This window comes from Scleropages formosus, chromosome 2 (genome assembly GCF_900964775.1).
Source record: "Scleropages formosus chromosome 2, fSclFor1.1, whole genome shotgun sequence".
Lineage (NCBI taxonomy): Eukaryota > Metazoa > Chordata > Actinopteri > Osteoglossiformes > Osteoglossidae > Scleropages > Scleropages formosus.
In genome coordinates, this window is record NC_041807.1 from 7687737 (window position 1) to 7704960 (window position 17224).

At 40.9% G+C, this 17224-nt stretch overlaps 1 protein-coding gene across 1 annotated transcript; it reads right to left on the bottom strand.

The window, feature by feature from the left end:
* Nucleotides 1-9962: 9962 nt before the first annotated feature.
* LOC108939257 (fibroblast growth factor 19-like) lies at nucleotides 9963-13022 on the bottom strand. Its single transcript, XM_018760429.1, has 3 exons — nucleotides 12800-13022; nucleotides 11743-11846; nucleotides 9963-10292 (listed from the first exon to the last, which is right to left on the bottom strand). Exons 1-3 carry the CDS (start codon nucleotides 13020-13022, stop codon nucleotides 9963-9965), a joined length of 657 nt encoding a protein of 218 aa, XP_018615945.1.
* Between the last annotated feature and the right edge of the window lie 4202 nt (nucleotides 13023-17224).

A 17224-nucleotide genomic window follows, 5' to 3' on the forward strand; every position in this document is an offset into this window, starting at 1 on the left:
TTCAAAATGTACCTGGTGTATCTCCTTGTCATCAGTGCAAATGCCTGGAGACTTGCCATTAATCACGTGTATTTACTGCACAATAAATGTCAAGTAGATATGTAAAAAGTCAGCCTTATTTCATCCTTATACCTATATTCATATTTTCAGTATTGTCCTGTCTACATTTCCATCTACTGAGATTTTGGCTTTTGCATACGTGTTTGTCTCAGGCCTTACTCTTCTTAATGGAGAAAAAATGCTTAATAAACCACCCCAGATTCTGAATAATAGCAATACTTGTCCTTCATGAATTCATTTAGCCATAGATGTGATGCTGCTATGTATATTTTTGGGGATAAAAAGGGGAAGTAGGGTAGAGTCCTTGTGTGGCAGTTGTGGGCTGCTAGCCAAACTACTGGCAAACCCAGGACCCAGGAGGGCAGGATATTTTTGTTTTATGTCCAGCACAGCAATCTTTGTTTTTACCTCAAAAAAAGAAATTAAACAGTGAATACTCTTTGTGGGATGCCTATTGTCCATAAGAAAATCGAGTGCAACCTGTTGTCACTCCAGTGTACCAAGACATTATCAAATGCTCTGTATGAACGAAAGAGGGTGTGAAATAACTAGCCATGCCTTGTGTGGAGGCTTGGAGCTGGACATTGTCAGTCCTCTCTCTGTGTCAGATTGTGCTTCTTGCCTGAATATGTGGTGAAATTGTCCTGCGAGTTTATCATGCTCTGAAACGATGCTTTTAAGGCCAAAGTTTCACTGCGGGCCCAAGAGAACAGAACTGAGTTTCTGTCCATGTAATGTTATGTTCTTTTTTTGGTTTTTTGTTTTTTACAGTTGTTGGTCTGAAAAGCACAATCTTTAATCCACAGATCCAAAATAACTGTTTCAAACAACACCCTTCTCTAGAATTAAAGACATTTTCTAAATATGTTGCCTTGATTTTGTTCTGTTTTTTTCACTTAAAGTTTAATATAAAAATTTCCACTACATCTTTATATAGGGGAAAATGTAAAAATGGTTTTATATTTACTTGATTTATTTGCATCAGTAATAGTGGAGAAAATGTTTTGTTGTCCATTATCTAAGTGATTGTAATCTATTCTCATGTAACCTGTAACAGCAAGTGAAACATTTTATCCTTATTATATACATATAATTTAAATGTTCTAGTCATTAATTATCTTTAAAAATGACATAAAAATGTAAAAGTTAAAACAAATGTTCAGATTCTTATAGTTCTGATGGGAAAAGATTTTAGGAAAGCATATGTGTGTTGTGGCAAACCAGTATATTACACACACACACACACACACACACATTTTCAGAACCACTTGTCCCATACAGGGTCACGGGGAACCGGAGCCTACCTGGTAACACAGGGTGTAAGGCCGGAGGGGGAGGGGACACACCCAGGACGGGACACCAGTCCGTTGCAAGGCACCCCAAGCAGGACTCGAACCTCAGACCCACCGGAGAGCAGGACTGTGGTCCAACCCACTGCACCACTGCGCCACCACGCCACCGCACCCCCTACCGGTATATTATTGTTTGAGAAATCACTTGCATCAGAGTTTTCTGGGGGAAAAGCACACAGAACTGAAAAATACACTGATCTGTCCTGTCCATTAGATCTGGCAAGTGAGATATGAACAATTGACACTGGCATGGTGCCCACTGAACTCTGTTTTAGGAACTGAGAGAACGTCAGCACCGAATGGAGTGCTGCCTGAATGGGGATTCCTCAGCCATGTTGGAACAGTGTGTGTCATGCAGACTAAGTGTACAACCTGAACTAGAGCATGCTGAAGCCGTGTTGCTGGAAGTACAGTTGCAAGAAAATGTTTCTGAACACTTTAGAATCACCTGGATTTCTGTATTAATTACTCATAAAATGTGGTTTAGTCTTCAATTTGTCTAGTCCCAATACTAGACAAGTACAATCTGTTTAATAACACATACAGTTGTATGTTTTGTCAGTATTGAATACATAATATAAAGATTCACAGTGCAGGCTGAGAGGGGATGCAGCAGTGTGGCCTGTGCCTGCTGTGTGGTGGGTCTGGGGTTCAAGTCGCACTTGGGGTGCTTTGCAGCAGACTGGCATCCCATCTTGGGTGTGTCCTTTCTGTCTTTGGCCTTGTGCCCTGTGTTGCCAGGTAAGGCTCTGGCTTGCCACAACCTTGCTTGAGGCAAGTGGTTATTGACAATGGATGAATAGTGAAGGCTGAAAAATATATCTTAATCTCTAGCCTAATAACTTCTCCAAAAGTTCTTTGGAGTCAAGTGTTCCAGTCAGTGAAGTGAGATTAGAGGTGTGCTGTCCTGTAAAAAGGCACAACAAGGCTGGTTACTGATAGAGTTGTCAGTAACCTCAGAAGAAGAATCTTAGAGATGCATGAAGCTAGAAAAGGCTGCAAAAGCATTTCTAAAGGTCTGGGTGAGTGATAATCAGTCCACATGAAGACAAATTGTCTATAGAGGGAGGAAATTCAGTACTTTCACTACTCTCTCAAGGAGTGGGCATCCTGCAACAATTATAGCAAGAATGCACTGCATGCTGAAGGAGGTGAAAAAGAACTCCAAGATAAAAGTAAAGAACCTACAGAAATCTCTTAAAATTAACAAAGTTTTCTTCTGTGTCCATTGTAAGAAAAAACGTAAACAAAAATAATGTTCATAGACAGATACTACAGAAACCACTGCTCTCCAAAAAAAAATGGCTATACAAGTCAAGTTTGTAAAAGTCCACCTGGATGTTCCACAACAATTCTGTGAAAATGTTTTGTAGGTGGATGAGACAAAAGTTGAACTCTGGCAGAAATGCATAGCATTAGGAAGGAATAAGCACTGTACACCAAAACCTAATCCCAATCATGAAGCATTACTGAGGGAGAATCATGGTTTGGGGCCTCTTTGCTGCCTCAGGGCCTGGACAGGTTGCAAAAAATAGAGGAATTATGACTTTGAAACTGTATCAAGAAATTCTACAAGATAATGTCAACATAGCAGTCTGTCAGCTGAAGCTTAATAGAAGTTCAATGATGCAAAAGGTTATGCAGAAATAAATCAACAGAATGGTGTAAAAAGAAGAAAATTCTTGTTCTGGAATAGCAACGTTTGAGTCCAGACCACAACCCAGCTGAGCTGCTGTGCTATCACCTGAGGAGATCTGCTCAAGTAGAGAATCCTGAAAATATCAATGAACTGAAAGTTTTACAAAGAGGACTGGTCAAATTCCTTCCAGTCATTGAGTAAGTCTAATCAGCAGTTATAGGAAATGTATGGTGCAGGTTATTGGTGATAAAGGAGGTTTCAACAATTACTAAAAACAAGGGTTTACATATTCTTAATCCATGCTGGAAAAAGTTTCTAAATAAATTAACAAGTATAATCAAAAAAATAATTGTTTGGTGGGTTGTATAGTGGTTTAGGGTGTCACTTTTCTACTCAAAGGACCTAAGTCCACTGTTTTATCTTTCAGCAGTGCACTAACACAGAATTGTTGCAGTAAACATGACCCCGTTGTATAATAACTAGATAAATAAGTACATGACTACATAAACCTCACACCGTAAGTTTGGACAAAATATCAGATAAATGAATTGATGAATCTAATAGCACTATAAAATTTAGCAGACAGTACAAGGCTGTTAAAGGGGGGGGCAGTTTTTAGCATAGCGATTAGAGCTGCTGCCCTTGGATGCAAAGTTTACAGGTTCAAATCCTACCTGTAGCTGTAGTACCCTTGAGCAAGGTATTTACATTAAATTGCTCCATTTTATAAAAAAAAAAAAAAAGCTGTACAAATGGGTAGATGATTGTAGGTAGTTTAACATTGTAAGTTCCTTCAGAGAGAAGTATCAGGCAAATGAGTAAATGTAAACATCTCTAGACTCCATGGTGTGAAGAATAGAAACTTGAAGTGTTCTGCTGGCCCAAACCTGCAACACCTTGTGCTTGGGAGTTCAGCACCATGTGTTTCTCAACCTATTCAAAAGGAGGTTAGGTCTTAACGATGTGTGCTGACTTCAGCAGCTTTGCTCAGGGGTCCCACTCTTCTTTTGTTGCCAAAAAAGCCACCCTTCCCAAATAAGTCCAGCTTCACACAACATCTTGGTGTGTGCCATCAGCAAAAGATAAATAGCTTATACTTTTAGCATTCAGGCCCCTGCAATGCCCCTTTCTTCCAGGGGTCATACAGCGTGGTACCCTGCCCCTTGTGTGGCTTGGTAATCAGGTTATGCTTGCCAGCGCAGGTTTTTTGTTCCTTTTTGCACTGAAAAGCAAATTGCACATTTATCATTGCCAGGTGGATGGCTCCGAAAGGTGGTGGGGGGGTTGTGGGATAGTGCCGGGGTGGGCTGAGATACTGCAACACTCCTCTGTTCAGCAGGGGACTTTCGAAGGCCACTGATCAGGATGCGTGGTGGAAGCATTTGTCATGTCTCCCCCCCATCACCCCCGAGTTTCCATTTGCCACCTGCCTCTGAAATTCTTGCATTTACTACACCCACCCCCTCCCCCAAACTTCCCAGCTGGATGGGAACCAAGGACAGCCTCACTTTTTACCCTTGTGCTCTGAGCTCTCTCTCCTACTGTTCAAACTGTGTCCTGAATTAGTCACACAGCATTTCAGCCCTTGGATCATTTTCCTTTTGTTTTGCTGTTTCAAGCCCATAAAGTAGTAAACCACCCCTGAGGTGCCTCTGGAATTCTTACAGCAACTGTACTGTAGAAACTGCATATTATGTTCTGAGGTAAAAAGTAGGAAAGTTTTATATACTTGAAAATATTTACTGGGTAACTACTGGGAAACTAATGTGAAGTCCACATTTAAGAAAAGGAAACCAAAGTCCTGTTCACACTCGAGCTCTCATTGAAGGAGTTTTCAACAGACGACAAAAAGCCAGTGTTTCTGCTCTGCGTGGGGCCTCTGTACTGTAGAAACTGCATCTTATGTTCTGAGGTAAAAAGTAGGAAAGTTTTATATACATGAAAATATTTACAGGGTAACTACGACTTGATACTTTCATATGAAACTGTCATATCTCTTGGTGAAGAAGCGGTGGATTTACTGACCTGCTGAAGGAGATCCGCTGAATACCCCAAGAGGTAACTACAAATGCTGATCGACTGGTTCTGTCTAAGTTCAATAAGGCAAGAGGGGGCATAATGGTTGGAGCGGCTGTCTTTGGCCTTAGAGGTTGGAGGTTTGAATCACTGCTTACTCCTGTATCTTTGAAAAGGGTGCTTACCTAAATTTTTTTCCAATAAAAATCACTCCACTGTATAAATTGGTAAACTATAAGTTGCTTTTGAGGGAAAACAATTGTAATGGAAACAACTGTAGGTAATTTCTCAGCTATAAACAAAAAAGGGTAAATTGTTTCAAGTAGCCCTGTATACAAACCTGATAATCTAGGTTCCTTTCAGAAAAGCACCAGCTAAATAAAATAATGAGAATCTTAGGCTCACCTTTAGTGACCCTGGGGCATGTTGAACAGGTCCAGCTTTCTAAATGTGATCCAGCATCAGATTCTAAGCATTTCAGGTGCAGTAACCTCAGCCCAGGTCTAATGTTGCCCACTGCAGGTAAAAAGGTATGTTGACTGCCTTCCAAATCTGAGCCCTGCTCTGCAGAGCCTTCTGGGAAGGGTGCACCGTTGTCGTCTTCAGAAAGCACCGATAGCCCGGTGCTCACCTGTTGCCGGACGCACAGGCCAGCTGTCAGCCCCCAGGCTGCTTTTGTCCATACTGAAGTCCGATCCGTCACGTGGGGAGAAAGGCGGCTGCACGGTGGCAGAACAAAACGGCACAGCGTTTTGGAGCACAGCCATCATCCTCCCTGTCCCATGATGCCATTGTGGCTTTTCCCCATCAGGCCCCACGCAGAGCTGAAACACTGGCTTTTTGTCGTCTGCTGAAAACTCCTTCAATGAGAGCTCGAGTGTGAACAGGACTTTGGTTTCCTTTTCTTAAATGTGGACTTCACATTAGTTTTTGATGGTCTTGTACTGTATATATTTAGAGGAACTTTCCTTCCTTTTATGTAGCAGCCAAACAGTATCTAAATGTTTGATCTAGAGTATCCAAGTAAATCTAGAGTATAAGCATTTTGCTTGTATCACTAGGGGGCTTGATGGTTGAAGACCCAGGTTTAAAATGACACACACACACATTTTCAGAACTGCTTGTCCCATACAGGGTCACGGGGAACCGGAGCCTACCCGGTAACACAGGGCGTAAGGCCGGAGGGGGAGGGGACACACCCAGGATGGGACGCCAGTCTGTCGCAAGGCACCCCAAGCGGGACTCGAACCCCAGACCCACTGGAGAGCAGGACCGTGGTCCAACCCACTGCGCCACTGCACCCCCTCATTTAAAATGACACCTTCTGCTATAGTACTCTTAATGGACTGACTCCCTTTAATCATACCAGGAAAATCACCCCATGGTATAAATCACTGGAGAGGCGTGGTAGTGCAGCGGGTTTGGCTAGGGCCTGCTTTCTGGGGGTCTGGGGTTCAAGTCCGGCACGGGGTGCCTTGCGACGGACTGGCGTCCCGTCCAGGGTGTGTTCCCTCCAGCCTTGCGCCCTGTGTTGCCAGGTTAGGCTCCGGCTTGCCACGACCCCGCATGGGACAAGTAGTTTCAGACAGTGTGTGTGTGTATATAAATAACCATGTTACTATCTTAATATTGTACATTAACTATAATCTCTTTGAACAAAGATGTTACTGAAATAAATGTAACTTTGCTTCCCAAACCTAAAGTTTACTATTTTTTACATTACATTCATTCACTTATCGGGGCGCAGTGGTGTAGCGGGTTTGGCCGGGTCCCACTCTCTGTTGGGTCTGGGATTCGAGTCCCGCTTGGGGTGCCTTGCGATGGACTGGTGGCCTGTCCTTCAGCCTTGCGCCCTGTGTTGCTGGGTTAGGCTCCGGCTCACCACGACCCTGCTTGGGACAAGCGGCTTCAGACAATGTGTGTGTGATATATTCATTTAGCAGATTCTTTTCTACAAAGCGAAGTACATCTCAGAGAAGATAAAATGTGTGCACTACATTAGAAAACTATTAATGAATTCAAAGTACTGTGTTGACTGAACAGTTGTATCTTTACATTTAGTTGCATTACACTAAATATTGTACTTACTAAGTAACTTAGGGCTATGAAATTTCAGAAACAGACTGTGTAAAATGGTGCGGTGATCACATTGTTTTGCTGTAACTGCAATTCATACAGCTGTACATATGGAAGTTGTGTAAAGCTGAACGTCACTTTACTTTTTAATCTCTGTGTTAAGTTTTCTGCCTGTTCGTTTTGGCCCCTCAAAGTAGCGCTTCTGACAGTTTTAGTGAAGGGAGTGAAGTGTATTTTTCCTCGTTTACCACACGATGGAAATGTGCCGTCTTCGTTGATTTTCCACATTTCTTGTTTAATAACAATAATATAGCGACGTTAACTGCTGGAAACAAAATAAGCACCTAAATGAGGTTTTATTTATTTATTTATTTTTGCGAATGATTTATACCACGCAGACACTGAGAAATCGCAAAGCATTTTTATTTTATAATCTGTGTATGTATGGCGTTAAATTTAGATTAGTTGAACTCGCGTGGGCGAACCACTGGCGGGAAAAAAGGAGCACGAGGGCGCCTGAGGTGCGTCCACGCGCCTGCCCTTGAGCCGCGCCTCGCCGGTCATCTCTACGTGTTTCCTTACGAAACTGCAGTGAACGCCTGTGGTAAAAACTTTAAAAGGTGAGAAAGACGAGCTTGCATCGGTGCTTTAACTCTTGCTGTCTGTTTTAATTAAAGGCTGACACGTATTGTGGCGAGCAAAGGGCGCCCCCTAGGCGTAGGCGTGGACTTGAAGGCAGTTTCATTTTGCTGACGCGTTTCTCCAAAAGGATTTACAATGTTAAGATACGTACAGTTACTTACCCGTTTATCCAGCTGGACAGTTTTACTAGAGCAGGGTACAGTCCACTTTATGTTGCTTAAGGGTACTGTGGCTGGAAGTGGGATTCAAATTTGCAATGTTTGGGTCCAAAGGAAGCAATGCGAACCACTCCGCTACCAGTTTACCCTGGTAGGGTACCTGACTACCATAGTTGTAATGTGCAAGCTGTGCAACCACAGAGGGGTCTGTGAGGGACTATAAGGGGGTGGGCACCTGTTCATTGACGCAGAAGCCGGTTTAGGTGTTGGTAGTTTTTGCCTTCTGTACTCTTTTTACCAAAAACACCTCTTTTTGGTGTCGGTTTTACAATATACGTGTAGTTACAGAGAGCTTCAGTATGTTTTTCTTTGCCCCATTTTAACCCACTGCAGAATTAGTATGCTTTTTTTTCCCAAAATCTGTCAGTGACAAACTGCAAAGTACTGCAAAGAAATCACTTAACTAAAAAAAAAAAAAAAAAAAAAAAGAAATCTGAACATAAACTACTCTTCTGCACTTCAGGGAGATGGAATAATATGATGACAAGCGATATGACTCTGTATTTCAATATGAAAACAAGTGCTCCATCAGTCAGTTATTTCTTTAACTGAAACAATTTAGCACTTTTGTGTCAATTTACACAACTGGGTATTTTACTGATGTAACTCAGGGTAAGTACTTAGCTCAGGGGTAGTCCAAAAATATTAGGGAGTGGGTCCCTATCCAGGATTATAAAGGGCGCAAGGTCATGACCGTAAACCGCAAGGCCTACTAGGATACAGATGAGGCCTGAACTGCCACATACTACCTGCACCTGCTCCCCAGTCTTGTTCTACTCAACTAAGTAACAAGGGTGCTGAATGTAAAGAGGCATGGGAGTTTTTATAGCTACAGGAGAGTGTTTGTACTTTCAATGGAAACACTGTGGCATAGCAGGTGGCACTGTTGCTCCATGCAGTATGCTAGGGCATAAGTTTGAATTTAGCTTGGTATCTGTGTGATTTGCATGTTCTTGCCATGTTCATCTAGGATTCCTTCCACATTCCAAAATCATAAAAAACTTCCATACCTTTCCCTGCTGTGAAATCCTTGCAAGTGGTTGCCGGAACTTGACTTTGACTCGATGACACTGGCCCTACCTACCTTATATACTTCCCATGAATGACAGAAATATGGAATTACTTCAATATACTTAAATATTTGTGAAACAGCTTTTACAAACTGATAAAAAAATAAATTTTGTACATATGCATGTAAACATAGCAAACATTACAAAATTCCAAGTGTTAGCTACGATAGGATTTGCAGAAACATCAGTGACACAGCGCCCAAAAACAGTAACAGAAAAATGGTTTTCAAAAATATCAGCAATGAAAGGAAAAAAAAAATCCCTGTTGAAAAGGAGGGGAAAAAAAAAGAAAAAACTTAATCATACCTCCCTACCAGATGGTTCTTACTATAGCTTTGCAGCATAGTCCAGGGTGGTGCAATTTGAAATTAGGCCACATTCTCAGGATAGTTTGTATTTTCCATGCAGCTGACTGCAGTGAAGATAAAATCTGCGTGTGTTTTCTGCTCTTGTTTGTGTCCCAGGTAAGACCAAAGAGTGGTATAGTGACACAGAGGATAGTGCAGGTGCCTTGCAACTCCTAGGCTATGCATATGGGTGTGGGTTTAAATCCAACTTTGTCTGTGTAGAGTTTGCATACTCTTCCTGTCTTCACATGGGTTTGCTTTGATACCCTCCCACAATCACAAGGTCTATTTCGGATCAATTGATGATTAAAAGTAAACTGCCTTTAGAGTGTGTATGTGTGTATGTAATTGCCCTGCGATAAATTGTTGTCTCATGTAGACTTCACCATGCTGCAAGCCCTATGCTTCTACAATAGGCTGTTGGACCAAGCCTTGAGATTTGATAAGTGATTGATCATGGATTGATTGCAAGAACATTACCCAAATGTTTTCATCTCCGTTGTTTTCCTTCCATATGCTTAGGGGATTTCAAAAAATTTTGTTTAGTCGAAACTTGGGCTATTTATAGAAGTCCAAGAAAATTTTCCAAAAGGGTCCATGCTGTCCACTTCAAGTGTAGACTGTGGGTCTTGATCCCTCTTATCAAATTCTTCAGGATCCATCCAGTGGATGTTTTCTGGCTCCACTGGAAGTGTGCTCACCATTGGCAAGAACAAGGACCCGGAGTTTAAACCTCTCTCTTGGGTATGGGGTCTCTGCATGCTGCCTCCATGCAGACTGATGGCTTTGCCATGTTTTTCTGAGATATAGATGTTGTATCCGTTGGGAAGGATGCGCTCCACAAAAGAACATTCACCCTTCATATAGATGAGCTAGAGACAGTAAGAGAGGATCAATGGTCAGCTCTAGAGACATCAAGAACTTAACGATGGTTCCTTTTAAAGACTGGAGGCTTTGCTTTATATTCTTCGAGTACTGTTTGCCTATATCAGAAGCATTTGGAGGCCACGGTTGTTATTGCTGTTTCCTTTCATTGAAGTTTTAGTTAAGCAAACATGCCCTGCTGTTGGTCAAAGGTTGCTGTAGCAGATCTCTTTAATGCAATTGCAATTTCTATTTAGGAAATATTCTTCTATAATTACAGGGTTTGATGTATTCATAATTCACTTTTGCCCATGCATCAGGACTAACTACATATTAATAATAATTTTGTATATTTACAATACTTATAATTCAGATTATAGAGTTATCAACTCATTATAGACTTGAGTTTGGATCTGATGAGTGTTTTAAACTTTTTGGTAATGACAAATAGCTTGTTTTGCATCTTTTCCAAGTAAAGAATGATTAAAACATTGTCATAGATAAGTACTTTAATAAGAGTGTTTTAGTATATTTTAGGTATTGTAGACAATGTGTATTTTGTCTTTGTATCACTTTTCTGAATAGGTGGGTATTGCAAAATGCTTACTACGAAGTAGGACTGGCTTCAAAGCGTCAGCTATCAGACTGCAGATAGTTGACACAGGTGCTCATTTATTGACAATTCTGAGCAAGTTTCTTCAAACATGCTGCCTTTAAAGGACAGTTATGTGCTCACATGCATATTAACTGTTGCTGTTACAACAGTGAGGGGAGAGGAATGCGCTTGTACCCAATATAAAACCTGATCATTTTGTAAGCTCTATATTTTGAGCACTAATGGCTTTTCTTCTTTACTGACAATCCTCATTCAGTGTTCATGTCTGAATTCTTGATTTTGTTCTAAATTATATATTTCAAATTACACACACACACACACACACACACACACACACACACACACACACACACACTTTCAGAACCGCTTGTCCCAGACAGGGTCGCGGGGAACCGGAGCCTACCCGGTAACACAGGGCGTAAGGCCGGAGGGGGAGGGGACACACCCAGGACCGGACGCTAGTCCATCACAAGGCACCCCAAGCGGGACTCGAACCCCAGACCCACTGGAGAGCAGGACCCGGTCCAACCCACCGCGCCACTGCACCCCCCTTCAAATTATATTTTACATTAAATATATATGGGACAAGCGGTTTGTGTGTGTGTGTGTGTGTGTGTGTGTGTGTGTGTGTGTGTGTGTGTGTGTGTGTGTGTGTGTGTATATATATTCTGAAATTATATATTTGGCCTGTAAGACAGTTCAGTTAATTCAGTCCTGGATTCAGTGTCAACAGGTTTAAAAAGTCAAAATCAATGTGTTTAAAATTCCTGTGATTTTTGAGACAGCTGGTGTATGTGTTTGTGTGTGTGTTTATGGCACAGCTTGGTATAAAGGGGACTTACAGATCCATATAGTTTTCCATTTGTATCCATGCAAAGGTAGCAGGAGCTTGTTACCCCTTTGATGACAACAAAGCCTATATCAACAGGACGAATTTCCACTAAACCTAAAAAAGATTTTTAAAAATTAGCAAAATAAAATTAGTACAGTTTTGTTCTTGAACTACTTCAAGAAATGACTTAAAGTGCATTTCATTCAAATCCACAAAAAATGCTCTCATTTTGCATACAGTACTGTTAGTGTCTGAGCATACTTTTTGTATACAGGGCTGACATGCAAAGTAACATTTAAGTCAGTATTCAAATGAATAAAGTTAATAGACATTACTGCAGTATTTCAGAAGAAGCTAACCACAGTATATCTGCAATACAGTAGTGTGTGGTTTGTAATTCATTGATTAATTTGACCCATATCATCTGTCTCACCAGTCTGCCTGTTTAACTTTATCAGATAGGTGTCAATATACTGAATAAATTAAATATACTGTATAGTGCAATGCGAAAGCCAGATTCAGACATGCCAATATTAAATAAATTCCATTTTAGTTATACAACTCTCTTGACAACTTAGTCTTTTCAGTATTCTTGTCATTAATATTATCTAGAAAGAATTCCTTATAAATTCAAGCAGTGGCTACCACAGGTAGTGCTTTTGCCCCACAGCCACTTGGCTATGGGTTCCAATCCAGCTCTTCATGGCAGTATTTGCATATACTCCCAGTGCGGTGTTGGCCTGAGTTTCTGCCCACATTCGAAAAATGTGAATTTAGTGCCTACCTTTTTGGAATGTGTGTGTTACACTTCTCTAGTATGTGGATGTATAGATTAACTGTAAGTAGCAAACCATAACTTATCTAGCATGCCATACAAGTTGCTTTGAACAAAGTATCAGCTAAATAATTGTTAAAAATCAAAATCAGCACAACTGAACTAGCTACAAAAGCTTAGATAAAAACGGAGAAAACAAATGATGTAACGTTACTAGAAATGCCAATGACAATCAAAGAAATACTGTATATATGTAGCTTGTTGCTACACTTGCAGCACTTCCGTTACTCACTATCGGAGCTCTGAACTGCAGACCCATCCACTCGCCCATCGGCGCTGATCCGCACATGCAGGCCCGTCCTGGACGCGTACAGGTGTCTGAGGCGGACAGAGAGCCCCCAGCCTGTAGAGTACTGGGATCCAGAGACCGGGACCGGTGCAGAGAGTACAATAACACGAAACAGCGTATTCAACACTGTAATAGTGGCAATAACGAGAGTAACTCCAGGCGACATGCCGACACGCGCGCGCATCGGGCTGCCAGTCGATGCCCTGTCAAATGAGCTCTTGCTTTGTAGCCAAACGGATCATCTCTGCCCTTAAATACAGACCCTTCCAGGCCAATCGATAACGTTTTTTTCCCCCGGTTCTAGGAACTGTATCGTAACTTTCAAACGTTAGACACAGGAATACAGGTGCTCTCGTGGGGCGGTCTATGAAACAATAATTATTTAGCTCTCTTACACATTTATATTGAACATGCGAGAAGAAAGAGAAAAAATATGTTCCGAAATTGTGTTTGCGCTGGAACACCTACCGTTTTAAATTGAATACAGCTGAGGTTAGAAAGAATAGTGCCTTTTCTCTATAAACATTGCTTTGTAAAGTGTGTGTATATAGCAGCGATGTGTTTTGTTGTGGCTTGGTCGTGGTTTTCTGGATAAAATAAGAGGTGGTGTGTAAAACCGATAAATTTGACACTAACTATATACAAGTTTTTCTGAACTCACTTTTCTTTTTTCTAGTTTTTTATGGTTTAGTTCCACTCTCCCCATTGCAGAACTGATCATATATATGTAACTATTCATAAAAAACAAAGATGTAATTGGTGAGAATACAGACATGTCATAACTGAAGGCGAGATGAAAATTTTTCAAGAAAGCGCTGCTGTCCTTCGTTCCACTCTTAACATTTGTATTTCGTTATTTATGCCGTTAGGTGGCGCTCTACCCTCAAGGGGGAAAAAAGAAGCTGCACATGTTGAGTGCAGCGATCCAAAGGGTGGACGTGCCGTTTACATATTGAAATGTAAACGTTGAGCACAACAGTCGCTGAACTTGTGTTTTCGTCTCCACTCGGTCCACTTCTTACGAGCTGAGTAAGAGCCAGAAGTCTTTTTCTTCATTGTTCATAAATTCATCCATCCTGCATCACAATTCGTAAAAGCTTAATAAAATAGAACGAGCAATTGATTAAAAAAAAAAACATATCTTCTAGCAAATAAGCAATATTATACATCCCATAATGCTATATATACTATAAATTAAATTCTTCAAGAACTATGTAATGATTAAAGTTGTAAGTCAGCCAACTGCCCACGGCGGAAATGAACAAAAACACCTAACCAGAAGGCAAAGAAAAAGAATTCTAGGGCCCAAGAAACAGTGGCTGTCCTCTGTTACTGGCTACTGTAGATTAAAAAAAAAAAAAAAAAACCCAACTACATCAAATTACTTATTAAAACACCTTAGTAAGGGGGTGTGGTGGTGCAGCGGGTTTTACTGGGTCCTGCTCTCTGGGGGGTCTGGGGTTCAAGTCCCGCTTGGGGTGTCTTGTGATGGACTGACATCCCATCCTTGGTGTGTCCCCTCACCCTCCAGCCCTACACCCTGCGTTGCTGGGTTGGGCTCCGGCTTGATGCAACCCCACTCAGGACAAGCAGTCTCAGACTGTGTGTGTGTGTGTGTGTGTATTTGGCTAAATCCATAAGATGCCATACATACATTAGTGAAGTACAGTTCAGGTGACAACAGATACATCTTTTTTCTGTAGAAAATGCATACAGTATTGAATACTGTAAAAGATATGTTCTGTTATTTTTTAATTTTGAAAGCACCCTTTATAATGATACAGGACAATTTTGAAAGGAAAAAGTGTAGATTTTTTATTTTGATTTAAAGTGTCTTCTACTGAGTTGATAATTGTAACTTCCTAAAATGTATTTAATCAAATAATTTTGTTTTAATTCTAGTAGTTGTTTTACACCTGCTCTGTATTTTGTATTTATTTATTTTTTTATTTACAGAAAGGCTACTCATAAACCAGTACCTGACTGAAAAAATCATTATTGAAAAGCTTTGCTGGCAGAAGCAGAAAGGATGAGAATGCATGCCACATACACCTTTGCTTTTGTTACTACTGAGAGAGAAAAAAAAAAGGAACTTTAATTTTAAGACAGGGTATAAGGGAAATACACTAACAAAGACTACAAAGAACATATGATTTTGATGAAGCTTTAGGTGAGTTCTTGACATAGAAATAACCATTTGATTTCATGAGAACCAGTGCAGAACCACATAGGGGAACATACAGTGTTCTCGTGCATTTGGACACTTATAAAGGAGCATTCCAGGTGCCAGCATCAGGGTAATCTTCTATCTTCTTACAGGGTACATACAGTGGTTAAAAACACGGTGCCTTATCAGCCATGCTCTTTCCTTTGAAGGGCTCAATTCCCCATTCAGTATTGATGTAAATAAGGTTTTTTTTATTTTTGTATGAAATTTTGTGAAGCTTTCACACGCCATCCAGTGTGTGTCCTTCTGCTGTTGACTGTGTGCAGTCATGTAAGGTAAGTCTTTTTAACATGATAGAGTTTTATATTTGTATGGAGGGCAGACAAAATAACAAGCACCAAAACACCATAAAAAAAGAGTTTAACATATAATTAAATAAATCACAATTAAGCAAATAAACTGCAAGTGCATCTGCAAAAATGAGTCATATTTGGTTGATTGCAAATCGGAAGTATGTGTAAGCTACAAAACAGGTCTGACAATTAGTAGTTTGATATGAGTTCTCGAAGCAACATGAGGCAACCAACAGAGTTCCACAGAGGCCAAAAAGTTAGTGTAAAATTGCAGGTTAATTGTTCACTAAAACTGGAAAATTATTTTATTTGTCAAGGGAAACAGTCTCAAAAATGATGACAGCTGCCAAACATGGACAAGTGGCATTGGCAAAGCGAGTGGTTCTAATGGGGTCATTAGGTTTAATAATTGCTCTGCATGGTTTTATGAAATGGCCAAGGAATATGAGGCCATTTTGCAGGATCAGGTGCACTCCAGGGTGCACAGTTCCCTCATGATGTTCCTATATTTTTAGATAATACCCTTATAGATGGATGGATCTAAGTGCCATCATGGCGAGTTTGACTGAAAGGGACCACTTGTATGGTTTCCATGGCAGAGAAGGAATGAAAATGTTTCCTAATAATGCCTTCTCCTGTGCATGTCTGGAGGCGCAAATACGAGGAGAAACTTGCAAACTCTGCACACCCTGCGCCTGACTTGAATTCCACATGTGCCTCCAGACACTATGATAAATTCAAGAGTGGTTTCATGAACACCAAGATGAAGTCAAATACCTGCTGTGGTCTCCCTAATCACCAGGTCAAAATGTCATTGAATCTTTATGCAAAGGTAAAGCCTTCTTCATATACAAAAGAACTATAGGCTTTCTTTCTTGAAGAATGGTGCAATTTTCCAGTACACACACACTTCAGAAATTTTATGACACTATTCCAAGAAGGGCTGTGTTAGGGTCTCCGTGAGTTATTATTTCTCTGAACACAAGTGGGGAGGTCTTCTGGGATACTGCGGCGATGGACACCAGCAAATTGAAGCTGTTTGAGAGCATGAATTGAGTTCCCATGGGTGTCGTAATGAGTATTGGTTGTGGTGCAAAGCACTGGGTTCTTGATCTAGAAGGTCGTGGTTCAAAAAAGACAAGCAGCATTGGCAAAGCGAATGTGATTTGAAGGTTGGTGCCTCAGAAGCAAAGGTAGAAAACCAAATAGCTGTAGCCAAGGTTCAAAGAGAGAGTTGTGATCCAAAGAGCAAAGAAACTAGGAGGAAAGCTAGGCACAAGGAAAGGTGAGGCTTCTCAATTACATTGACATGGATCTCCTTCTTTTAAAGTATGTTTTGATAAGGTGCAGGTGTGTTGCTTGTATTTGGGTTTGGCTAAAATATCATCCTTCCAACTGGAATCTGAATCATTTTCCCCAGAGGCTGTGACAAACTGAAGCTGTTCTGAAGGCAAAATATGACTCAACTCCTTACTACGTCCTTGATATTAATATGTTGGGTTTTTCTGTTATTTTGTCCACCCCTAAACATCTTAGTGTTTTTCAGTGTAAAAGATTGATTGTGCATTAATTATAAAATGATACAAAGTTTTTCAGTCATTCTTTATGTATTTAATGATGTGAAATGTGTGCCACTTTAACACACACACACACTTGCTGAAACCGCTTGTCCCAAGCAGGGTCGCAGCAAGCTGGAGCCTTTCCCAGCAACACAGGGTGTAGGGGGAGGGGACACACCCAGCCACACAGCACCCCAAGTGGGACTCAAACCCTAGACCTGCCAAAAAGCAAGACCCAGTGAAGCCCACTGCGCCACCACACCCTCATCCTACTTTGAGATATTGTGCA

What these genes read in the sequence shown, in the direction of transcription:
- LOC108939257 (XM_018760429.1), bottom strand. Translation starts at nt 13,022, where the DNA reads ATGTCGCCTGGAGTTACTCTCGTTATTGCCACTATTACAGTGTTGAAT. An exon ending in TGCAGTTCAGAGCTCCGATA is followed by an intron (nt 11,847 to 12,799) that starts GTGAGTAACGGA and finishes AATCTTTTTTAG; the next exon opens with GTTTAGTGGAAATTCGTCCT. An exon ending in ATGGAAAACTATATGGATCT is followed by an intron (nt 10,293 to 11,742) that starts GTAAGTCCCCTT and finishes TACTGTCTCTAG; the next exon opens with CTCATCTATATGAAGGGTGA.